General features: G+C 46.8%; 1 protein-coding gene across 2 annotated transcripts in view; it reads right to left on the bottom strand.

Annotated features, from left to right (window-relative positions):
* The window catches only part of LOC126162145 (uncharacterized), a 128356-nt gene that overhangs the window by 37019 nt on the left and 64539 nt on the right, over positions 1 to 26798 (bottom strand). For both annotated transcript variants that reach the window (XM_049918441.1, XM_049918442.1), the window contains exons 5-7: positions 25586 to 25965; positions 22251 to 22506; positions 9566 to 9823 (exon numbers count right to left, since the gene is read on the bottom strand). In XM_049918441.1, the coding sequence (XP_049774398.1) occupies positions 9566 to 9823; positions 22251 to 22506; positions 25586 to 25965 (894 nt within the window). The remainder of the gene's footprint in view (positions 1 to 9565; positions 9824 to 22250; positions 22507 to 25585; positions 25966 to 26798) is intronic.

Below are 26798 nucleotides of genomic sequence, written 5' to 3'. Positions count from 1 at the left end.
AAATAGCTTCATTAAAGTAAAAAAAAATCTTTTCAGGTGACATCAGCATTTTAATAACAGTTGCAGTCAAAAATCAGCAACTGATACCTCTACTTCGATGTCTGTGGATACTAGCTGGATTAAAAAAAAAAAGATAACAAATTAAGAAGAAACTACCTTTATGAATTTCTGCTCTTTTCCACTTCTACAAGAATTTCATACAGTATGGTATCTTGACAAAATTGATTGACATCAATTTCTGACACTAAAGTTGAGGAATAAGGCCACAGAACGATTTAAAATAGGACTGTCATGTGAAAGCTCTCGAAATAAAGCTTCCAGAAGTCCTATGCTCTTTGTGTGTAACGTCAAATTACAAGCAGCGGAGTGAAAATCTCATTCTGGAAACATCCCCCAGGCTGTGGCTAAGCCATGTCTCCACAGTATCCTTTCTTTCAGGAGTGCTAGTTCTGCAAGTTTCGCAGAAGAGCTTCTGTAAAGTTTGGAAGGTAGGAGACGAGATACTGGCAGAAGTAAAGCTGTGAGGACCGGGCGTGAGTCGTGCTTCGGTAGCTCAGATGGTAGAGCACTTGCCCGCGAAAGGCAAAGGTCCCGAGTTCGAGTCTCGGTCGGGCACACAGTTTTAATCTGCCAGGAAGTTTCATATCAGCGCACACTCCGCTGCAGAGTGAAAATCTCATTCTGGAAACATCCCCCAGGCTGTGGCTAAGCCACGTCTCCACAGTATCCTTTCTTTCAGGAGTGCTAGTTCTACAAGTTTCGCAGAAGAGCTTCTGTAAAGTTTGGAAGGTAGGAGACGAGATACTGGCAGAAGTAAAGCTGTGAGGACCGGGCGTGAGTCGTGCTTCGGTAGCTCAGATGGTAGAGCACTTGCTCGCGAAAGGCAAAGGTCCCGAGTTCGAGTCTCGGTCGGGCACACAGTTTTAATCTGCCAGGAAGTTTCATATCAGCGCACACTCCGCTGCAGAGTGAAAATCTCATTCTGGATCCAAAGTCTTGATTTTCACTTCCCTCAGTATTGTGAGTGACAAGACAACTTTTGTTGTCTTTATATGTTATCTGCAATATAGGCCTCTTCTCAAGCATCGTTTCACATAGTTATTTATGTAGTATTCACTTGTCATTGTTTTAACATCTGCATGGCATCAATGAGAAGAATCCCTTTCACACTTCAGAAAACCTGATCACGAATAACCATTCGGGCAGATGACACCGATTCATATCTTTTTTACAGGACTACTGATTTCCACCATTTTAGTCGTGTTTGCGCACCGGTTTTTCTCACGTCATTTTATTCAGTCATCGACTTGTTCAAACTGAACAGGAAATGTGGGAATTTGAAACAGAAGCATCAGTCTTCTGTTTTCGTCATAAGTTTTTGTTACATCTGGTACAGAAATCTTGAGATACTGTCGTATTTGCATGCGCTTCATGGGGATTTTAAATAGAGAAGAAAAATGAATCAAATTTACTAATATCTTATGTATACATGGGAATAAAACTATTTTTGTGCTAAGTAGTATATAAACAATTTTGATTTCTGAGAGGATGAAACCGTTAGATGTGTAGGGAAAAAGTTTGAAGATCATAACTGAATTTAAAGCAACTGATTTAGTTGTTATGGGGAAAGCAGGAATAATGAACTGAGAACAATGAAACACGTAATTTTTTCTGTGGAAGCAGAAAAACATTATTAGCTGTGGCCGATTACATTAAAATAAAATATTCAGGTGACTGCGAAAATTAATCAGGTTCAGATAGCTGTAGGTTGTAGTACTTATGCAGAGGTGAAGAGGCCTGTGCAGAACAGAATAGCTTGGGAGAGCTGCATCAGCCCAGTCTTGAGAACTGAAGATATCACACACACACACACACATTATATATATATATATATATATATATATATATATATATATATATATATATATATATATATATATATTAAGCACCGCAGTTGGTTGGTTGGTTGGTTGATATGGGGTATAAAGGGACCAAGCTACAGGGTCATCAGTCACTTCTTCCTGACGCAAGCAAGGCTCAAAGTACAAGACCACCAAAAGTACGTTTGAGAAAGTAAAAGGAGGAAAAGGAATGGGGAACCACACCTAAAAAGAAAACGAATGGAACGAACAAAAAACGGGGAAAACATACACCACAAGGAAAAGTAGAAGAAGGTTTTAAAACCATAGAGCAGATGGTCTAGGCTGGCTGATCACAATAATAAGAGGATGAGCCAGCCACTCTGCAACACATTAAAATGTCCACCCCAAAAAGTCAAGTCGAGATGAACACATCTAGAGAAAAGACCACCAAAGGCAAAGAAAGTGCGACATAGTTAAAATGGAAGGAGGGTAGCGGCCTCTGAGAGAAGGCTAAATGCTCACCCTTAGATGGTACGATAAAAACGCCGCTCATGAATAAAACGTAAAACTAAATCTGCTCTTGAGGCATTGTCGCCCAACATCGAAGGTAGGATGCTGGGGAGGATAAAAGTCCGCCGCAGAGCGGCTAAAAGTGGTCAGTCCAGCAAGATGTGGACGACAGTCATATGTGAGCCACAGTGACACCAAGGTGGGTCCTCGCGACAGAGGAGGTAGCCATGTTTTAGCCATGTATGGCCAATGCGGACCCGGCAGAGAACCACAGAGTCCCTGTGGAGGGCCGCGTGGAGATCTTCCACACATTCGTAGTCTCCTTAATGTCACGCAGTTTGTTGTGCACTCTGAGATTATGCCATTCTTTCTCCCAAAGCTGAAAAACCTTACGGCGTAATAATGATCGCAGGTCAGTTACAGGGATGCCGATCTCCAGAAGCGGTTTCCGTGTAGCCTGTTTGGCTAGCGAGTTGGCAAGTTCATTTCCTGGGATTCCGACGGGCCTGGGGTCCACACAGACATCACAGAACGACTGGATGGTCGCTACCAAAGGATGGCGGGAGTAGCACTGGTCAATAGCTTGTAGACTGCTCAAGAAGTCAGTACAGAGAAAAAATAGCTCGCCAGGGCATGAGCAGATGTGCTCAAGAGCACGAGAAATGGCCACCAGCTCTGTAGTGAAAACATTGCAGCCATCTGGCAAGGAGTGCTGTTCAATATGTCTTCCATGAACAAACGTGAAGCCAACATGACCATTAGCCATCGAGCCGTCGGTGTGGTCCTCTCAAGAATCGAGAGGAAGTGACAGCGGAGAGCCCTGCGGTTAACTGAGTCCTGCCATGTGAAAGGTCCAGGCGAAGCTTCAGCCTTGGTGTACACCATGGAGGTGTACGTGAATGAACATCGAGTATAGGTGGTAAAGGTAAGGACTCCACTTGACAGAAGAGATCGGATGAAAACTGCAATTGTAAGTCCTGACCTGGGCCTCCGATGTGGGAGATGAACCGCTGAGGATGGGAAAAGAAGGTAATTCGGGTGCTCATGTGAAGTACGAATGTACGCAGCGTAACTGGTGAGCAACTGTGGACGCCTAACCTTCAATGGAGGGACTCTGGCCCCCACCAGGACGCTGGATTCGTCCTAAAAGCTCCCGTTCCCAGTCGAACGCCACAATTATGCACTGGGTCGAGTAAACGCAACCTGAGGGGGTTGCCGAACCATAAACCAGACTCCCATAGTCAAGGCGAGATTGAACAAGGGCTCTGAAGAGCTGCAGCAGCGTAGAGCGATCTCCACTCCAGTTGGTGTTGCTCGGGCAGCAGAGGACATTGAGGTGCTGCCAGCACTTCCACTTCAGTTGACGAAGATGATGTAGCCACGTCAATCGGGCATCGAAAACCAGTCGTAAGAATCGATATGTCTCCACTACAGGGAGTGGATCGTTATTAAGGTAAAGTTCTGGTTCCAGATCAATGGTATGACGCTGACAGAAGTGCATGACATACGACTTCTCGGCTGAGAACTCTAAGCCGTGGTCTAGAGCTTATGACTGCGCCTTGTGGATGGCTCCCTGTAGGCGCTGCTCAGCAACACCAGTACTGGAGGAGCAATACGAAATGCAGAAGTGGTCTGCATACAGAGAAGGTGAGACGGACAGCCCTACAGCTGCTGCTAGACCATTAATGTCCACTAAAAATATACACTCACTACAGAGCCCTGCGGGACACCATTCTCCTGGATATGGGGGGAGGAGGGGAGGGAACAATGGGAGGCACCAACTTGGACGCGGAAAGTACGCAGCGATAGGAAATTTTGGGTCAACAGAAGCGTCCGATCTTACCCGTCGGCTTTGACCCGTGACGTAAGCGTGTTGTGGTGTGTGACGTCTTTACGGCGCGGAGTTTGATTTGCGATTGTGGCGTGTTTGTAGATGTCTTGTTTTTGTTTGTCGTGCTCTCTGGTGGTGTGTTCATGGTTTTCGTTTGTTTCGTTTGTTTCGTGTGGTGGGGTCAGTTTTCTGTTGCTCAGGTGTTGGATTTGAAGCGGAATTTCTATTAGTGAGTTAATGGTTAATTTAATGCTCATTGCTGTACGTCGGGTGAGTTTGTTATTGAGTGTATTTGGTTGTGGTTCGGTTGATCTGTAGCGTAGCCCTGAATACGAGGTTAGGTTGGGAGTTTTTTTTTGGAATGCGGCCGCGGCAGCGGCCGCCTATGATTCGAAAATATTGATTTGACACTAATGAACATGTATACGTAATATGAAGCAATTTGATGAACATATTGATCTGTAGCGTAGCCCACTTGAGGTTAGGTTGGGAGTTTTTTTTTTAATGCGGCCGCGGCAGCGGCCGCCTATGATTCGAAAATATTGATTTGACACTAATGAAGCCTGTGGGGGGATTGGGGGGGCACTGCAGACTCCCCCCACCGCATAACGACACATGATGATCAAATTTTGAAAAAAAATGAAAAATTTTTTCCGTACCTGCTAAACTGCATAAGTGCCGATGTATGTAGGTGTAAGGGAAGCTTTCGTTTCTTAGTTTTCTATTGGGGGATGTGATCGGTAGGTTCTGTTGAGCTATATAGGTTAAGGGAAGTGTCCGATTATGGATAGGAATGTGTTTTTTGGTATTTGGTCAGTTTTGTGATGTTGATTTATTTCGTTGTTTTGCGTGGTTTTGAATGGCGGTCGGTGGCTACATTTCTGTATATTTAGTTTCTCCGCACCCAAAAACCCCTAATTTCCCACGCTTGTCCCGTTACAGTCATTAGGCTTTTTGTGAAACTTGTGTATTTCAGTGTTTACAATACGTATGCGATGTTTTTATATCCGCCATATTGGAATTGTTTATAGTCGTTTCCGCGGTATTTGTGACGTCATGGGTCAAAGCCGACGGGTAAGATCGGACGCTTCTGTATTTCCGAAATTTTGGATAAAAATAGGGAGCGGGCCCCGGAAACTCCTCTCACACAATGTGGCAAGGATATGATGTCACCAGCTCGTGTCGTAAGCTTTTCGTAAATAAAAAAAATATGGCAACCAGGTGTTAGCGTCTGGAAAAGGCTGTTCGGATGGCAGACTCGAGGGAAACTAGATTATCAGTGGTAGAGCGACCTTGGCGGAAACCGTCCTGACATGGAGCCAGTAGGCCACGTGACTCCAGGACCCAACACAACCGCCGACTTACCATACGTTCTAACAGCTTACAAAGAACTTTGGTGAGGCTGATGGACCGACAGCTATCCACGTCAAGCGGGTATTTGTCGGATTTGAGCACTGGAATGACGGTGCTCTCCTGCCATTGCGATGGAAAGACGCCGTCGCACCAGATCTGGTTGAAGATGGCGAGGAGATGTCGTCTGTAGTCGGACGAGAGATGTTTGATCATCTGACTGAGGATCCGATCTGGCCTAGGAGCTGTGTTGGGGCAATGCACAAGGACGCTGAGGAACTCTCATTCTGTAAACGGAGCATTATAGGGTTCACTGTGACGTTCAGAGAACGAGAGGGCTTTCCTTTCCATCTGCGGTTTGAGGATGCAAAATGCTGGGGGATAATTCACTGAAGCAGAGGCTCAAGCATAGTGCTCAGCAAAGTGCTCGGCAATTACGTTTGCGTTGGTAGTTAACAAGCCTTTGATGTTAATGCCAGAGACACCTGTTGGGGCCTAGTACCCAGGAACACGTCTGATCTTCGTCCAGACTTGGGAAGGTGGCGTATGGCACCAAATGGTCGAGCCGTACCTCTCCCAACAGTCCTGTTTCCGTCTTTTTATCAGCTGGCGAATGCGGGCACGGAGCCGTTTAAAAGCTATTAGGTGCTCTAGGGAAGGGTACCGCTTATGTCGCTGTAGAACTTGCCGACGGTGACAATGGTGACAGTAGAGGTGAAAACTTCCCACTCTACCTTGTTTAAAGCCCATCTTGGTAGACATCCAGGGGGAATGGCACTGGGGGAGTGGCAGGAAGATGGGAAAGTGGTCACTACCACATAAGTCATTGTGGGCTCTCCAGTGGACAGATGGGAGAAGTCCTGGGCTGCAGAGGGATAAATCAATTTCCGAGTAAGTGAGATGAGACGCACTGAAATGTGTGTGTGTGGGGGGGGGGGGGGCTGTATTTAAGAGGCAGAGGTTGAGTTGAGACAGGAAAGTTTCGACGTCTCTACCTCAGCCAGTAAGCACAGTGCCACCCTACAAGGGGTTAAGGGCGTTAAAATCTCCCAAAAGTAGGAAAGGTTTAGGGAGTTGATGAATCAGTGCAGCCAATATGTTCAGGGGTACTGCACCATCTGGAGGAAGATATACGTTGCAGACAGTTATTTCCTGCGCCGTCCTTATCTCGACAGCCACAGCTTCAAGAGGGGTTTGAAGGGGCACAGGTTCACTGCATACTGACTTCAGAACATAGATACAAAGTCCACCTGACACTCTATTATAGTCGCTACAGTTCTTGTATAATCCCCTATAGCCGTAGAGGGCAGGGGTCTGCATTGCTGGGAACCAGGTTTCCTGGAGGGCATTGCAGAAAGCAGGTGTAAAGCTGTGTTGCTGTAACTCGGCCAGGTGGTGGAAAAAACCGCAGCAATTCCACTGAAGGATGACTTTATCGTGAGGCTGGGAAGGCATGAAGCACGAAAGGAGGCAAGTTACACCTCAGTCACCTCCTGCCACCGATTGAATATTTGTATCCATTCTTATTGTGGATGAGGCATCAGTGAGATCCAGGTCCGCAGGGGACGCCGAGATCTCCACCTCATCTGCAGGTGCAGAATTGGTAGTGGGTGGTGGTGTTGGGACCACCAGAGGGTCCTTTTCTTAGCAAACTTCTTTGTTTGCTTGCCCTCTCGCTTCTCTTTAGGGGCTTGCTGGGAGGGCTTGTCCAAAGTAGTTTCTGGCTCTGAGCATTATGGGACTTAACATCTGAGGTCATCAGTCCCCTAGAACTTAGAACTACTTAAACCTAACCTAAGGACATCACACACATCCATGCCCAAGGCAGGATTAGAACCTGCGACCGTAGCGGTCGCACGGTTCCAGACTACAGCGCCTAGAACCGCTCGGCCACCCCGGCCGGCAATTCAGACAAAAATAAATTGTCCATTGCATTACAGTTTTGGCAGAAGCCTGTGACCCATTGTATTTTTAATACAGGATGACTGGAATGGAAACTTACTAAAGGATTATCTTCCTGTTCTTCACCCGAGAAATATGAAAACCGTGCACAAGTACACCATGTGATCCAAAGTATCTGGACACCTGGCTGAAGATGACTTACAAGTTCGTGGTGCCCTCCATCGGTAACGCAGGAATTCAGTATGGTGCTGGATCACCCTTAGCCTTGATGACAGCTTCCACTCTCGCAGGCATACGTTCAATCAGGTGCTGGAAGGTTTCTTGGGGAATGGCAGTCCATTCTTCATGGTGTGCTGCACTGAGGAGAGGTATCGATGTCGGTCGGTGAGACCTGACACGAAGTCGGCGTTCCAAAACATCCCAAAGGTGTACTATAGGATTGAGGTCAGTACTCTGTGCAGGCCAGTCCATTACAGGGATGTTATTGTCGTGTAACCACTTCATCACAGGCCGTGCACTATGAATAGGTGCTCGATCGTGTTGAAAGATGCAATCGGCATCCCCAAATTGCTCTTCAACAGTGGGAAGCAAGAAGGTGCTTAAAATATCAATGTAGGCCTGTGCTGTGATAGTACCACGCAGAACGACAAAGGCTGCAAGCCTCTCCATGAAAAACTTGACCACACCATAACACCACCGCCTCCGAATTTTACTGTTGGCACTACACATGCTGGCAGATGACTTTCCTGGGCATTCGCCATACCCACACCCTCCCATCAGATCGCGACATTGTTTACCATGATTCGTCACTACACACAACGTTTTTCCACTGTTCAGCCGTCCAATGTTTATGCTTCTTACACCAAGCGAGGCGTTGTTTGGCATTTACCGGCGTGATATGTAGCTTATGAGCAGCCGCTCGACCATGAAATCCAAGTTTTCTCACCTCCTGCCTAGGTGTCCTATACTTCCAGTGGATCCTGATGCAGTTTGGAATTCCTGTGTGATCGTCTGGATAGATGTCTGCCTATTACACATTACGACCCTCTTCAACTGTCGGCAGTCTGTCAGTCAACAGACGAGGTCAGCCTGTACGCTTTTGTGCTGTAAGTGTCCCTTTACGTTTCCGCTTCACTATCACATCGGAAACATTGGATCTAGGGATGTTTAGGACTGTGGAAATCTCGCGTACAGACGTATGACAAGTGACACCCAATCACCAGACCGCGTTCCAAGTCCTTGAGTTCCGCAGAGCGCCCCATTCTGCTCTATCACAATGTCTAATGACTACTGATGTCGCTGATATGGAGTACCTGGCAGTAGGTGGCAGTGCAGTGCACCTAATATGAAAAATGTATGTTTTTGGGGATGTCCGGATACTTTTCAACACTTAGTGTAGCTCGCATAATTTCCGCGCCCCCTTGTCCTGTGGCAGTACGATGAAGGGTGTGTAGTGCCAACAGTGAACTATGGAGCGGGTGGTATTACGGTATGGGGGTGTTTCTCGCGTTTGCAGAGTGTTCCCGTTGTTACTCTTACAAAAACGCTAAACAAGGGGGGACGTGAACACATTTTATAGCATTGTGTACTGCGTATAACAGAGAAACAGTTTGGAAACTATCACTGTTAGTGTGAGTCCTGATCTGAGTCTAATGGAACACCTTTGGGATGAGGTAGGACGTTGATTTCGCTCCAGACCTCAGCATCCAACTTCACCACCTTGTCTGGTTTCGACACTTGAGGAAGACTGGGCTGCCATTCTTCCACTGACATTCAGGCACGTCATGGAAAGTGTCCCCAGCAGAGTTCCAGCCTTCCCAAAGACAATGGGTGGAGATACTCCATATTAATGTCCAGTAATAGGTGTCCAGACACTTTTGACCAGATAGTGTATGTCACATGGGGTGTGGCACGGGCAATGTTGGGTTGGGTCCCAGATCCGCGAGATCTTCAAGACGGTCATAGAGAACAACACGGGTCTGGGCCTCGACAGTGTCTAAGAAAGCAGGGTGAAGATACAATACGTCTTATGCCTTAAGGCGAGTAGACTAGTAAAAGCAGCAGGTAAAAAGATGAAGAAGGCAGGCTGGCCTAGAGTAGTGAGGTGTACCTGCGGGTGTCCCGGCGCGGCGAAGTCGCAGGCCGGGTTGGTGGGCAGCGGCAGCGCGAGTAGGCCAGGCCGCTGCGCCACGCCGGCCAGGCAGAGCACGCGTGCGGGCAGAGGGCACGGGCACGAGCAGACCGCGTCCTCGCAGCTGGCCGCGTGCAGTGACTGGAAGTAGCCGCGCAGCGACAGCGTGGCGGCCGCCAGCAGCGACGTCGCGTCCGCACCCTCTGACAGCTGCACGCGCCGCGACCACGCTACCACCTGCCGGCACACCACTCACTCTCACGCCCCTCCTCTGAGGTCGACGCACGCTTAACAGAATAGAACAGGTTGCAAGGGAACGCCAAAACACTGCATAATGTACTCAAAATGGTGGCATTCAAGCAGGCCGGTAGTGGATCAGCATAGGACGGGACGAGAAGCGACAATGTCAAAGATTTTCGCAAAGAAAATTTGGACATTCAAGTTGGTGGGGTCACAGTAGGGTCGTCTATGTTAGCATAAAAAAAGTAGCCTATTCTTGCCGCACTCATACCAGGTGGTTACAATTAAACTGACAGTGTTCAAATGTGTGTGAAATCGTATGAGGCTTAACTGATAAGGTCATCAGTCCCTAAGCTTACACACTACTTAACCTAAATTATCCTAAGACAAGCGCACACACACCCATGCCCGAGGCAGGATTCGAACCTGCGACCGTAGCGGTCGCGCGGTTCCAGACTGAAGCGCCTAGAACCGCTCGGCTACAACGGCCGGCTAAGGCGCTGCAGTCATGGGCTGTGCGGCTGGTCCCGGCGGAGGTTCGAGTCCTCCCTCGGGCATGGGTGTGTGTGTGTTTGTCCTTAGGATAATTTAAGTTAAGTAGTGTGTAAACTTAGGGACTGATGACCTTAGCAGTTAAGTCCCATAAGATTTCACACACATTTGAACATTTTTTTTTTCACCAACAGAAAGATCTGTGAAGAAGCCTTGTGTCAATAAATGTGCTAAATAATATGATCAAGAAATTTGAAGAATCGGGTGAATTAATTGGTGCAGCAGGGAGAGGGAGGCAGCCGGTTCCCACGGCAGTTGTTGAAGAGGTTGCTGTAGCTATATAAGCGACTGTGCAGCACATGCCTCGAGTTCTGCAGCCAGTGCTCAAGCTATGTCACAGGAATTGTCTCTACACTGGTCAACAGTTCAAAAGATTTCGCGGCGTATTTTACACTTGTGTTCCTACGAGACTGAGAACGTGCACCAGATGAAGTCCCAAGATATGCTACAACGCCGTGACTTTGCCCTTCGCTTTTTGGCATGCATAGAAGTGGATGACACGTAGCCCGGTAATATTATACGGAAGAACGAGGCATATTTTTCTCTCTATAGGTGCAGCGAATGCACAGTGCACAGCACTGTCCCATACGGGATTGTATTCCGCCACATGCTGTGCAGGAACATCCACGGTACTCAGCTTATGTGACTATGTGAGGCAATTTTTATTCGAGGAGATGACACCTCGTGGGACTGTTCGATGTTCAGTGACTTCTGCACGTTACAAGGACCTTCTTGTGCAACCCGTCATTCCGGCTTTACAAGAACGTAACTCTGTCCACACCACTATTTTCATGCAAGATTCGGAGATACCACACGTCTCTTCGGTAAAAACTGCATCATCTCTAGATTTCAAATTGATTCCGTATTTATGGATTTCCGGAAGGCTTTTGACACTGTACCACAAAAGCAGCTTATAGTGAAATTGCGTTTTTATGGAATATCGTCTCAGTTATATGGCTGGATTCAAGATTTCCTGTCAGTGAGGTCACAGTTCGTAGTAACTGACGGAAAGTCATCGAGTAAAGCAGAATTGATTTCTAGCGTTCCCTAAGGTAGTGTTATATATAGGCCTTTTGCTCATATCTGTACAGGGTGTTACAAAAAGGTACGGCCAAACTTTCTGGAAACATTCCTCACACACAAAGAAAGAAAATATGTTATGTGGACATGTGTCCGGAAACGCCTACTTTCCATGTTAGAGCTCATTTTATTACTTCTCTTCAAATCACATTAATCATGGAATGGCAACACACAGCAACAGAACGTACCAGCGTGACTTCAAACACTTTGTTACAGGAAATGTTCAAAATGTCCTCCGTTAGCGAGGATACATGCATCCACCCTCCGTCGCATGGAATCCCTGATGCGCTGATGCTGCCCTGGAGAATGGCGTATTGTATCACAGCCGTCCACAATACGAGCACGAAGAGTCACTACATTTGGTACCGGGGTTGCGTAGACAAGAGCTTTCAAATGCCCCCATAAATGAAAGTCAAGAGGGTTGAGGTCACGAGAGCGTGGAGGGGCCACGGAATTGGTCCGCCTCTACCAATCCATCGGTCACCGAATCTGTTGTTGAGAAGCGTACAAACACTTCGCCTGAAATGTGCAGGAGCTCCATCGCGCATAAACCACATGTTGTGTCGTACTTGTAAATGCACATGGTCTAGCAGCACAGGTAGAGTATCCCGTATGAAATCATGATGACGTGCTCCATTGAGCGTAGGTGGAAGAACATACTGACGAAACTAAAATGAGCTCTAACATGGAAATTAAGCGTTTCCGGACACATGTGCACATAACATCTTTTCTTTATTTGTGTGTGAGGAATGTTCCCTGAAAGTTTGGCCGTACCTTTTTGTAACACCCTGTATAAACGATTTGGGAGACAATCTGAGCAGCCGTCTTAGGTTGTTTGCAGATGACGCTGTGCTTTATCGACTAGTAAAGTCATGAGAAGATCAAAACAAATTGCAAAACAATTAAGAAAAGACCTCTGTGTAGTGCGAAAAATGGCAATTATCCCTAAATAACAAAAGTGTGAGCTCATGCACAAGAGTCCTAAAATGAGTCTTTTAAACTTCGGTTACACGATAAATCAGTCAAACCCAAAGGCCGTAAATTCAACTATAGTTCAATTCTTTTATCTTGGCGGCTCGCGCTTGCCCGCCCAGACGCGGGAGATTGCTGCATTGCCAGTTGCACGCGCCAAGAGAAGCAGCGCCATAGTGTAGTATAGTTCGCAAACTTACGTTTAGGGGGGGAGCGCGCAGTTTATGAAGTAAAGCCACCACGGCCGCATTAACCCTTTCGCTGCTACAGAGATGTGCTCCCCGCATTCCGCGCTGTGCGCGATTTTGTCATCACTGCACTGCTCGCCTGTGCAGACACATGGTGTTCCGATTGCTTTGACACACTTATCATTCGATTTCACAAAAACTATTTGGACCAAAAATTTGATTTTTACACGTCTTCTTGACTGATACCTTCCCCCCATAAATGACAATTTTGTTTCGATGTTCAACGCAGTTATTGTGCAGCATTAAATGTAGTAAACCGCTGCACGAAATTTTGAAGAGTTTGCAGAGGTAAAAGTCCATAGCGTATACTTTCCGTATGGTCGATTTTAGTTGCCACTAGAAATTTCAAAAAATTACATTCAAACGAATAAAAATCATGAAGTAAGACACTTCGATACTGTTTTTAAATAAAGAAAATATGAAGCACCGCACGTAGCAGCCAAACACATTACCCATTACACACTAACGTAGCTCATCATTCAACAGTCTTCCTGGAGGACCTCAAAACATCACGCAAAATACCGACAAACACTGTTCGTAAGACAATGAATTACTCACGTTTCGTCGAAGTACAATAGAAATAAACAATTACTGCTGTTCCTTATTGCAAAAAAGCGGTTAGTGAGAAAGATACAAACACCTTTCCTTGCTATCGCCTGAATTAGGAGGCTTATTGCTTGTTTGGTTTAATTAATTAATAGAATATGAAACAATTGGTATAAAGAATGCTTTTTCCAAACTTTCTATACAAGAAAGTCTGCTATCAAGACATTGCTTTTGTTCAATTACTTTATTTATGACTGATCGTTTCTAAAACTGAAGACACTCGTCCGTGCTCTGCACTGCAGTCGAGCTCTGGCAACATCGTTCTCTGTTCATTGGCTGACTGTGTTTTGTGACGTCAGATGCGCAGAACGAACCTAAACTCGGCCGCCGTCGTAAATGACGCGCACTTTAGATACCTAGAATTACAATTGCGAACAACTTAAATTGGAAGGAACACACAGAAAATATTGTGGGGAAGGCAAACCAAAGACTGAGTTTTATTGGCAGGACACTTAGAAAGTGTAACAGATCTATGCTTGTCCGTCCTCTTTTAGAATACTGCTGTGCGGTGTGGGATCCTTAACAGAGAGGATTGTCGGAGTACGTCGAAAAAGTTCAGAGACGGGCAGCACGTTTTGTATTATCGCGAAATAGCGGAGAGAGAGTCACTGAAATGATACAGGATTTGGGATGGACATCATTAAAACAAAGGCGTTTTTCGTTGCTGATCAATCTACTCGCGAAGTTCCAATCACCAACTTCCTTCTCTGAATGCGAAAATATTTTGTTGACAGTGACCTACATAGGGAGGAACGATCACCACGATAAAATAAGGGAAATCAGAGCTCGTACGAAAAGATATAGGTGTTCGGTCTTTCCGCGCACTGTACGACATTGGAATAATAGAGAATCGTGAACGTGGTTCGATGGGCCCTCAACAAAGCACTTAAGTGTGATTTGCAGAGTATCCATGTAGATGTCGACAATTTCAAGATGTTTAGCCTTCCAGATCCCCTGACCTAAATCCATTTGACTTCCGGCGTGGGGACATCTGAAAGATCGTGTCTGTCAGCAGTGTATCCGGACTACTCCTGATGTGAATGATAGCACAGGACGACATATTGCTCTGATTACACCAGACATGCTTTGAGCAACTGTCGAGCGTGCCATGTTACGTATGTTGCTGAGTCGGGAGACTATACTGAACACATGTTGTAACTTGTGACCGTAGATTTCAACGTGCTGGAACCACCGTTATTATGTGTTCGATCGTTCCTCCACTCTTCCTGCACCCACACCACAATTCAATTCAATTGGCTCTGACCACTATGGGACTTAACATGGTCATCAGTCCCCTATAACTTAGAACTACTTAAACCTAACTAACCTAAGGACATCACACAACACCCAGTCATCACGAGGCAGAGAAAATCCCTGACCCCGCCGGGAATCGAACCCGGGAACCCGGGCGCGGGAAGCGAGAACGCTACCGCACGACCACGAGCTGCGGACCCCACGCCACATTCTACCAGCTTACAGCTCCATGTTTTCGAGCGCACCGATTAATGAAAATACTGAAATGTTTCAGTGTTCTGCGATGTATACAGCTCGCACTGCAGCACTTGGAACACCGCCATTTTAATCAAATCACCCGGTATTATAGGAGGAGATTTCGAGCTTTCGTGCCTTCTTAGTTTTTATTTTATTATTTGCTCGGTTTTCGTGAAATGTCGCTAATGTTCGATTGTGACTTGGATTTCTTTCCCATGGGTGATATTTACGAAATGACCCGGCTATATGAAAGCGAAGAATGATTCAGTTTGTATAACAAAATGGTTCAAATGGCACTGAGCACTATGGGACTCAACATCTTAGGTCATAAGTCCCCTAGAACTTAGAACTACTTAAACCTATCTAACATAAGGACATCACATACACCCATGCCCGAGGTAGGATTCGAACCTGCGACCGTAGCAGTCCCGCGGTTCCGGACTGCAGCGCCAGAACCGCTAGACCACCGCGGCCGGCTTTGTATAACAGTTGGACAAAAAAAAGCCTACACTGTGCAATAATTATGATCATACATTGATGAGACCATTTTAACAGATAAGAAGTCAGCTCTACTGAAAGAGAAAAATACAGTTGTTTTTGATATATTTTCTACTTAGAAATAAAATAAAATCACAGTGGAAATGGTAATAATAATAATTTCGTGTGGCTCAATGGTCGAATGCGAATGTTTCGACTCGATACCACTTTGCCGACTTCTTTGTTCCTAAGCTACCTCCGTTATCCAACCACGGTAAAGGGACCTACAATTTAACATGGAATCCCGTGACGACTCCTCACATCATTGAAAGATGAAGGTTAGATTAAAGGCAGACTGAAAATTTCCGTAAGGGAGTTCAATCCCGCAACCTGTCTGTTTTCAGACAAGCGCGTTACCACTAGAGCACGAAGCCCGACTAATGCAAAAGATAAAATCGCCCTATATTTTGCCTTTTAAATATTGTTTGAATGTATATATTTTTCCTAGGAAATAAATGTCGATGTTTTGAAACTATTGGTCGATATTTGTTCTCTTGTTCCACATCACAGCAGCTAGCCATAAAAATTATCACGAACGTCCGTTATAAAGCTTGATTTAGCCGTTCGTAAACTTACACAATTCTGATACAATATTTCGACAGTACCACATAACCTCAATAATTCAGTACTGGGCTAAGCGAAGTTCGTTGAGTTGATGCTCCATCTATTGTGAACATTGTTTGATGGTGACGTAGCCTTCCTTTCTGCTGTCCTCCAGTGCCTGTTGACTTTTATTCAGTATTGGTTAAAAACAGTCTTGGTTATTCCTTTATTCTTTATGTGATTTTACAGCGACTTCTGTGGTACATCTGTACTCCGAAAACCACCTTATGTTGTGTAGATATGCAAGTGATAAGCATCTCTGCACAACGATACAAAGTATTATAGTTCGGAGTAACATCTACACTCCTGGAAATTGAAATAAGAACACCGTGAATTCATTGTCCCAGGAAGGGGAAACTTTATTGACACATCCTGGGGTCAGATACATCACATGATCACACTGACAGAACCACAGGCACATAGACACAGGCAACAGAGCATGCACAATGTCGGCACTAGTACAGTGTATATCCACATTTCGCAGCAATGCAGGCTGCTATTCTCCCATGGAGACGATCGTAGAGATGCTGGATGTAGTCCTGTGGAACGGCTTGCCATGCCATTTCCACCTGGCGCCTCAGTTGGACCAGCGTTCGTGCTGGACGTGCAGACCACGTGAGACGACGCTTCATCCAGTCCCAAACATGCTCAATGGGGGACAGATCCGGAGATCTTGCTGGCCAGGGTAGTTGACTTACACCTTCTAGAGCACGTTGGGTGGCACGGGATACATGCGGACGTGCATTGTCCTGTTGGAACAGCACGTTCCCTTGCCGGTCTAGGAATGGTAGAACGATGGGTTCGATGACGGTTTGGATGTACCGTGCACTATTCAGTGTCCCCTCGACGATCACCAGTGGTGTACGGCCAGTGTAGGAGATTGCTCCCCACACCATGATGCCGGGTGTTGGCCCTGTGTGCCTCGGTCGTATGCAGTCCTGATTGTGGCGCTCACCTGCACGGCGCCAAACACGCATACGACCATCATTGGCACCAAGGCAGAAGCGACTCTCATCGCTGAAGACGACTCGTCTCCATTCGTCCCTCCATTCACGCCTGTCGCGACACCACTGGAGGCGGGCTGCACGATGTTGGGGCGTGAGCGGAAGACGGCCTAACGGTGTGCGGGACCGTAGCCCAGCTTCATGGAGGCGATTGCGAATGGTCCTCGCCGATACCCCAGGAGCAACAGTGTCCCTAATTTGCTGGGAAGTGGCGGTGCGGTCCCCTACGGCACTGCGTAGGATCCTACGGTCTTGGCGTGCATCCGTGCGTCGCTGCGGTCCGGTCCCAGGTCGACGGGCACGTGCACCTTCCGCCGACCACTGGCGACAACATCGATGTACTGTGGAGACCTCACGCCCCACGTGTTGAGCAATTCGGCGGTACGTCCACCCGGCCTCCCGCATGCCCACTATACGCCCTCGCTCAAAGTCCGTCAACTGCACATACGGTTCACGTCCACGCTGTCGCGGCATGCTACCAGTGTTAAAGACTGCGATGGAGCTCCGTATGCCACGGCAAACTGGCTGACACTGACGGCGGCGGTGCACAAATGCTGCGCAGCTAGCGCCATTCGACGGCCAACACCGCGGTTCCTGGTGTGTCCGCTGTACCGTGCGTGTGATCATTGCTTGTACAGCCCTCTCGCAGTGTCCGGATCAAGTATGGTGGGTCTGACACACCGGTGTCAATGTGTTCTTTTTTCCATTTCCAGGAGTGCATATCCCGTATCTAAGGAAATCTCATGAAGCGGGCTTCTCATTCAGAAATCGCATTTGAATGTTGATTGTTTGTGGGAAGATGCTGCTGTGCCTCACGTACCAGCGCATGTCGGAAATCGACTTCACCAGGATCGTGATCCATCAAGACTATGGTTTATCGTCCCAACGTTTATTTAATGAGTTTTCTGATGTTTCGCCAGAACAATGGCTGGCACTGACGAAGACTACCCCTATACTGTTGGTGGCGAACTGGAGTCGAGCCCACGGTCAGAGGTTATACAGTGTCGTCAAGAACAGTATGAAAAGCTTGTGAGGGTGTTGCAGGGTAGGTTGTCCTCAGAAATAATTTTCAAGAAGAAAATCGATATGTTGCGCCGCTACTAAGTTTTTTAGCATTGAAGTTAGTGAATGAGGTCGTAGCGCACGCAAATTTAGGTAGTCTGCAAGAGGCGCTGTCGCAATACGTGTTCTTCTTTTGGTTTTCTCAAATCAAAAGGACGTAAGTTTTGCTCACCTAGCTTAAAATTATCAGTTCCGAAGACAGGAACATTTTAAATGGTAATGAGCATTTCAACATTTGGTAACCCACAGACCCATAGATGTCTGTGCGTTACCGCTTCTTAGCCCGTGCAAGTGCTTGAAGATGATGATGATGATGTTTGGTTTGTGGGGCGCTCAACTGCGTGGTTATCAGCGCCCGTACAATTATCCAATCTTTGCTCAGTCCAATTTCGCCACTTTCCTGGATGATGATGAAATGATGAGGACAACACAAACACCCAGTCATCTCGAGGCAGGTGAAAATCCCTGACCCCGCCGGGAATCGAACCCGGGACCCCGTGCTCGGGAAGCGAGAACGCTACCGCGAGACCACGAGCGGCGGACCGCAATTGCTTGAATTTGCGAGCACGACGGCCTGATTCGCTAACTTCAACACTAAATAACTCGGGCGCGGCGCAACCTACCGAATTTTTTTGTTAGCAATTATTTCTCAGCACAACCTCCTCTGCAGAACCCGTACAGGCTTTCCACGCTGTTTCTGACCATCCCGTACAGCTAGTTTTAAAAATAAGCAGAATTTTGCACTCGATAAATTGTCTAACTCAAGAATTAATAATACCTATCAAATACCCATAATACATTCTACAGCACTTAGAGGTGTAGAAAGCAAAAAAATTACAAATACTGGTCAAAACGCAACCTCGTGTTTCATATAAACAAAAACATGAGAAAATACCGGAAACTGTTTATGGAAGTGTCTAAGGTGCATTCCTTCGCGTAATTCTAAAAGCGATTACTAGATAGCAACGCCGACCAAAAGCATTTTTGTGGACACTACTATGAAGCTTTAACACTCTACCGTACTAGAAAATGTCAGTAAATATTTGCCCTTTTCAGCCCTATAGTCTATGGTGTACACCAAATTTTCATTAACATTACGATGAACGTATCACTTGCATTGTTCAGTAAGTATATGGAGGCAGTCTACATCACCAGCCCGGTTTACAAGTTGATATCCTGTAAAGGGACATCCTCCTCTAGCATTACTTTTCCTCTACAGTAGTCATCGATACCAGTATTATTTTTCGAATTTTGGACAGGTCAGTATTGTCTCAGGTGCTTTTCTGAAAATTTTCATTTAATTTTCTACACAGTAGGTTAGATTTGAAGCTAAAATTTATGAAAGGGAATTACTTGATTTTGGATGTTATGAGCGATTAGTAATAGTTCTGAAATTATCGTTAAAAATATTTTTTTAAAAACATTTGAAATTAGGAATTATTTGGCACACTTAAAATTTCTATTATTAATTACGCAATCTAGTACCGTTTATTATGTTTATTTCTGGGTTCATTTAAAAAATAAGAATCGTAACTAACAGAAATTCATTTGTCAAGAAATTGTAAAGCATTTGGAATGTTGTTATTTCCGGTGAGTGAGGCAGTAGTAAGCATGCCTCTGATGTGATCGGACGTATTTTTGTATTTTGTGCGAACAATGTAATTTCAGCTTTGAATAAAACGTTCTCGGTTTTCCAGCCGCGTCAATTCGAATAAAATCCTCGAGCTTTCGATGGCCATCTCCGCCATCGTCGTCAGGTCTCTCGCTTATATAGGCATGATGACATCATCAGCAGCCAATCAGATCGATCCAATGTGGCGCGCGCGCGTAAGTCGACCCGGGCAGCTAGCGGAGCTGTTGTCCGTGGCAGGCAGCACCGGTGACGTCAGGTGGCGCCAGGCGGAGGCGCCATGTTTGAAACTGCCGCTCACGCGCCGCGCATCTGTCTCTGCTTTCTTTCGATGTCCAACGCCCGTCCCCAGGCCTTGCTGAGTGTGTATCCCAAGTCTCTGTGGAAATTGTTGTTGTTTAAGCGAATCTCGGCCGCTTTCTTTATAACGGAGCCCCAATATGTAGACGCATGAGCCAACACTTTTGTATTTTCGAACTGTATTTTATGTCCATTTTCTAGGCAATGCTCCGCTATGGCCGACTTGCCAAGCTCCCTTTGTTTTATATGGCGCTTGTGCTCAGTACAACGCTCCGCAACCGTGCAAATTGTCTGTCCAATGTACATGCTGCCACATTCACAGGGTACACCATACACACCAGACACTCGAAGAGCAATATCGTCTTTCACAGGGCACAACATATCTCGTATCGTGGGGGCGGGCCGGAACACTGGTCTTAGCCCATGTTTCTGCAGCAGACGTCCCAACTTACTGCTAGTTGCTCCACAGTATGGCAGGAATACAGTCCGTTTGGCCTCTTCTACTGATTCACCAGGTGTCTTTCGTCGGTGGCCCTTGAAAGCATTTGCGATGTCTCTTCTGCTGTATCCATTTTCCCCGAAAACATGTTTTAGGTTCTGCAATTCAGACTGTAGATGGTCTTCGTCAGAAATAATCTTGCCTCTATGAACCAACGTGATCAGGACAGCTTTCTTGTGTACAGGGTGGTGGAAACTATTGGCGTTCAAGTAGCGATCAGTGTGTGTTGGTTTCTGGTACACTGAATGACTAGACTGGCCTCCTGCCTTCCGCTCAACCAAAACAACCAAGAACGGTAGCTTGCCGTGCTTCTCCACCCGGACAGTAAATTTAATGTTGGGATGGACACCATTCATATGATCGACGAACTCCTCTGTGTATCTTCACCATGAGGCCATATCAGGAAGGTGTCATCAACGTATCGTAGAAAGCAAGATGGCTGTAATGTCGCAGTTTTCAGAGCCTGCTCCTCAAAGTGCTCGATGATGAAATTTGCGACAGCTGGAGACAGTGGTGATCCCATGGCTGTGCCGTCAGTCATCTCATAATATTCATCGCAGTACAAAAAGTACGTTGTCGTTAGGACGTGACGGAACAACGTAATGATTCCAGATGGAAATTGTTGGGCCGAAAGATCCAGCGTATCTTGTATTGGAACCCTCGTAAAAAGTGACAACATCCAGGCTAACCATTAGGTCGTTTGGGCCTATCTTCATTCTCTTGAGTGCCTCAATAATTTTCTGCGGCTTGACGACATGGTGTTCGCAATGTCCCAATTTTGGTGCTAGTAATCCTGCCAGATGTTTAGCAAGTCTGTAGGTGGGCGAACTGATTGCACTAATAATGGGCCTCAGGGGAACACTTTCCTTGTGTATCTTTGGTAATCCATATAGCCTGGGAGGTCTGGTGGCACGAGGCTTTAATTTCTTCACCATTTCATCTGGTAAGCCTGAATCCTTCAATAACTTCCTTGTCCTTCCGACAATGGCCTGTGTGGGATGACGACTAAGCTTGCGGTACGTGGGGCCTTCTAATAAATGTAGCATCTTCAGGTGGCAGTTTGCAGAGTTCAGAACCACGGTGGCATTCCCTTTGTCGGCTGGCAAGACAACCAAGTCTTCATTCTCACGTAATTACCGTAAGCAACGTCATTCCTCCTGGCTAATATTAGATTTTGGTGGCTTAGCTTTCGCCAGGATATGGCTGGTAGGTAGCCTGACGGCCTCAGCTGCATCGTGCGGAAGATTCCTTATGCACTGCTCTATTCCACTAATTATATGTACTATTGTCAGATGTCGTCAGCTTTGTTAATGTGAAAAATCAAAATGTATGATATACTAAAATGTGGCAGAATATATTGACGTACCAACAAAAATTATGCAACAACAATCTTCAAATTTCAATTCAACTATGAGGACCTAAAATGTGAGAATTTCAGCTTCAAGAATCAGACCCCTAGACGAGAAGAACTGGAGCCAACTCTACGAGGAAAGATAAGTAAGATTGTAACCTTCGCTCATCTCCAATTTTCATAAAAGACTAATGTGGACCACAGCTGCAACTAGGAAGGACGGGGGTAGATTACAACCCTATACTGTCATATTAGCAATAAATATACGGAGGCAGTCTACATCAGCAGCTTAGTTAAGAAGTTGATACCCTATACTGTCATATTAGCAATCTCCAACAACTTGAAAATCATTGCAGTCACAAAACAGTCACAAAACTTTTTGCACAATATCACACTGGTTTGCTACGTAGTTAGTTATGAGAAGAGCGAGTGACATCTCCAATAGACAGTGGTACAGTACGACAGCAGAGCGTCTGTGCAGAGACAGACCTTGCGGCCGGTGAAGGAGCCGGCGCGCATGGACCTGGCGCTGGCGTTCCCCGGGTGCAGCGCCTGCCTCAGCATCGCCAGCGGGCCGTCCAGCAGCTGCAGGCACAGCCAGCGCAGCTCCGCCCCCGCGGCTGCCGCCAGCCGCCACTGCGCCGCCAACGCCGACCGCCGCCCCCGCACCACAAGCTGCGCCACCTGCACCGCCCACCACAGCGGCAGCCGCACCGTCGCCACCACCGCCACCCACCACCACACCCTGCACACGCAACAGCCACGCCCCCGTTCACGCCACTTACGTCCCTCCTCGATTACACAGAGGTGCACTGATACTGGAATACGCACTCTTTACTAGCGTTTAATTCGCTACACGGGGTCCGCTGTTGTTCACGATTTGGATTTTTTTTTAACTTTGACATCATTCCCTGCCTGCCACAGTCGATAGTTACCATAAAGGAGCGAAATCATACGCATCATGAGTCTGTGAATTTCGAGGCCCGTGAGAAAGATAGATCGCGGCGCATATGTCACAGCATGTGACGCTGCAGGTCTTACGGCGGGGACCGAGTAACTACCCGGTGATTATAGTTAAACTTTCCCTATTTAACACGTTATAACATGGAAACTAATTACCGTACGACTACCAAAGTTGGTAGCATTAATTTCCAGAGTATGACTTGCATGATTTCTATGCATCCGTCCAGGTCCAACTATAGTCACCAGGTGCCGTGTTCAGTCATGGTGGTTCGTAGTCTCACACACCTGACCAGTCGCAAGGCACTGGTTTACGTGTCAACGTGAGCTTGGACAAAAGGAGCAGGGCATTATTTGTGAAGCTCTACGAGGAGCGTATGAAAAGTCCGTGCGAAGTCAGAGAGATGGCACCACCGGCGCGTATCGAGGTCATGTTTAGTTAGTAGCATCTTTGAAAAGAACATACACCAAGTTTAAGCCATATTGGTCTATTTATTTATGTTTGGCATTCGTGTGAATCAAGGAAACGAGTGATTGACAAAAAATGGACGAAAAAGAATTTCGTGTGGTGATGAAACATTACTTTGTGAAAGACAAAATGCCTCAGGAGACTAAAGAGAAGCTTGATAAACATTATGGTGACTCTGCACCTTCGATTAGATCAGTTTATAAATGGTTTCAACATTTTCCCAGTGTCCATATGGGCACAAGTGATGCTGAACATTCTGGACGCCCTGTGGAGGTTACAACTCCAGAAGTCACCGATAAAATCCATGATATGGTGATGGATGAGAGAAGAGTTAAGGTGCGTGAGATTGCTAGTACTGTGGGCAGCTCGAATGAACGGGTACATAATATTTTGCATAAGTATTTGGACACGAGGAAAGCTATTCGCAAGATGGGTTTCGCGACTGCTCACGCTTGACCAAAAACGGAATCGTATGAAATGTTGCAAGATGGGTTTGCAGCTGCTCAGGAGGCATCGTTTCGTCACTGTGGATGAAACATGGATACATTACTATACTCCTGAGACCAAACAACAATCTAAACAATGGGTTATCAAGGGAGAAACTGCACCAAAAAAAGCGAAGACCGTTCCTTCGGTCGGAAAGAAAAATGGTTCAAATGGCTCTGAGCACTATGGGACTTAACATCTATGGTCATAAGTCCCCTAGAACTTAGAACTACTTAAACCTAACTAACCTAAGGACAGCACACAACACCCAGTCATCACGAGGCAGAGAAAATCCCTGACCCCGCCGGGAATCGAACGCGGGAATCCGGGCGTGGGAAGCGAGAACGCTACCGCACAACCACGAGCTGCGGACGGTCGGAAATGTTATGGCGACTGTCTTTGGGTTCAAATGGATCTGAGCACTGTGGGACTTAACATCTATGGTCATCAGTCCCCTAGAACTCAGAACTACTTAAACCCAACTAACCTAAGGACATCACATACGTCCATGCCCGAGGCAGGATTCGAACCTGCGACTGTAGTGGTCGTGCATTTCCAGACTGTAGCGCCAAGAACTGCTCAGCCACTCTGGCCAGCTGTCTTTCGGGATTCACAAGGGATAATCCTCATCGACTATCTGGAAAAGGGTAAAAATATTACAGGTGAATATTATTCATCGTAATTGGACCGTTTGAAAACCGAGTTGCAAGGAAAAAGCCGACGATTGGACCACAAAAAAGTCCTTTTCCATAACGACAATGCATCAGCACACACCTCAGCAGTTGTGGTCTCAAAATTAATGGAAATAGGATTCCAACTCGTTTCACATCCCCCATATTCTCCAGACTTGGCTCCCTCAGACTACTATTTGTTCCCCAATGTGAAGAAATGGCTGGTGTGACAAAGATTTTATTCAAACGAGGAGGTGATTGCAACAACTAATAGCTATTTTGCAGACTTGGACAATTCTTATTATTCGGAAAGGAACAACAAATTAGAACAGCGTTGGACGAAGTGCATAAGTCTAAAAGGAGACTATGTCGAAAAATAAAAAAGTTTACCCCAAACATGTAAGTAGTTTTTATTTTTGCATGGACTTTTCAAACGCCCCTCGTATTATCAAAACAACGGTAATGCTGAGCAGCTGCACTTCGAGAACATCGCCGGCTGAAAGGATAATGGAAGGGTCCTCTTTCTCCACCTGCTGTGCAGAGCATGAAGAAGTTCGAGTCAACTGGAGAATTGGGTGTCACTCCGGGAACAGGCCGACGACAGGTTGCGCCACAGGTGGCTGATGAAATCGCTGTTGCTATGACGCACAACGCTGCCGCAATTCCCGATCGTCAGGCAGTGCGCATGCTGTTTCACGACAGTTGAACATTCCGTGGTCCACTGTATAGAAGATGCTTCGAAGCATTCTCAAACGGTATCCGTACAAGATCCATATCCTACAGCAGTTTGCACCACAGGACGCACAACGACAGGATTGAAGTTGACGACGGCTGGCCCTGGACCATTCTATGGACAGACGAAGCTAATTTTTCTCTGACGTCAGGTGAACACACGGAAAAGTTTGGGCATCTTCACCTCCAGTCACTGTGCATGAAGTTCTTCACCATGTGGTGTGGCTTCACGGCTACGCTCATCATTGCCCCAGTCTTTTTTGGACAGGTTGGCGCTCAAGAAGCAAAGACGTGCTGTGTGACTGGACAGCGTTAGGTAGTTTTACCGGTAGGGGGAGGCGGGACAGAAGCAGATCTGGCAGTTCTAGCAGGGGCGCAGAATCACCTCGGTGCGGCTTTGCGGTTGACGTTCGTACAGCGGACGTGACGAACAAACACAATTTGAAAAGGTGATACGATAGGCTGATAGAGTAGGGTAGTGGAGTGAAGCGGAATATGCGACCGACCTGAGAGACGCCCAGAAGACGGCGGGCGGCGAGATGGCGCGCAGGGCGTCCGCCGTGGTGATGTGGGGGCGGCGCGTCTTGGTGGCCAGCTCCTCGCAGCCGGCTGCCGCCCACGCGCCCGCCACTACGGCCAGCAACGCCGGCAGGTCCCTGGGGGCGGCGCCGCCCTTTGGCTCCCAGCGGGCCACCGCCGCCCGCAGAGCGTCCTTACTCGTTTCCTGCAGCGCCGCCCACAGCGCGGGCAGTGCGCGCAGCACCGGCGTAGGCGGCGCGGGAGGCGGCGAGGGGGCGGGCATCGGCGGTGGTATCTCGTCGTCCTCCTGCAGCAGCGCCGCCGCGCACACGGCCGACACCATGTCCAGCAGCCGCGGGCCCTCTGCCTGCACAGGTAGGTGTTCTCTGCACTCTGTCCCTCTGTGGGTAATCTCAATGTGTGTAAATGATCGTGTGTATGTTCCCCATCTCCTTCTATACCACAGGATCGATTTCAGCCAAATTTGGTACACATGCTACTTATTGTCTAGAAAGAAATACTGTTGGTGTAAGTACCACACAGCTCCCGTAGTGTGGTGTTGAAAAGTATAAATAATGCCTGGCATCTAGGCTCCTGCACAATTGGCATGTTGTTCAGAGTGAGCACACAGCGGAGAATAATGAGAAGCGCAGGTGGATAGTCAGAGGGGGATGATGAGATGATGGAGAAAAGGGGGAGTAGGAGGTGGACAGAGAGAGAGGGGGGAGGAGATGGACAGGGAGAGGGAAGAGGAGACAGAGATGAGGAGAGTAGGAGATGGATACAGAGATGTGCTGGAGGGGTCTGATGTGGTAGAGGAGATGGACATAGAGAGGGGGAAAAGGAGATGGACAGAGAGACTGGGAAGGAGGAGACTGATAACCAGCCGCATTGGTTGTATATTACAAAACATAGTGACATTACATGTACAGTATTACTATATTTTGTAATATACAAAATTCGCCAATGTGGCTTTATCTGGTGTCATAAAACGGCTTTTTATGAATTTCAGACGCTCTCTTTTCGGCAGTTATGAGGTATTTCAGATTATACAAGTCGTCTGTGCGACATTTCTGGATGTACAGTATAATGTGTGTACATTTGTAGTTTCACGATCTATCTCATAAATCTATAAAGTTTACATGCAACCAAAGACTATATGTACCTCCTGTTCAGCTGATACTGCTATTGCTACCATGT

This window comes from Schistocerca cancellata, chromosome 2 (genome assembly GCF_023864275.1).
Source record: "Schistocerca cancellata isolate TAMUIC-IGC-003103 chromosome 2, iqSchCanc2.1, whole genome shotgun sequence".
Lineage (NCBI taxonomy): Eukaryota > Metazoa > Arthropoda > Insecta > Orthoptera > Acrididae > Schistocerca > Schistocerca cancellata.
The sequence above is the reverse complement of the archived record's forward strand: the minus strand, read 5'-3'. Positions and strand labels throughout refer to the sequence as shown.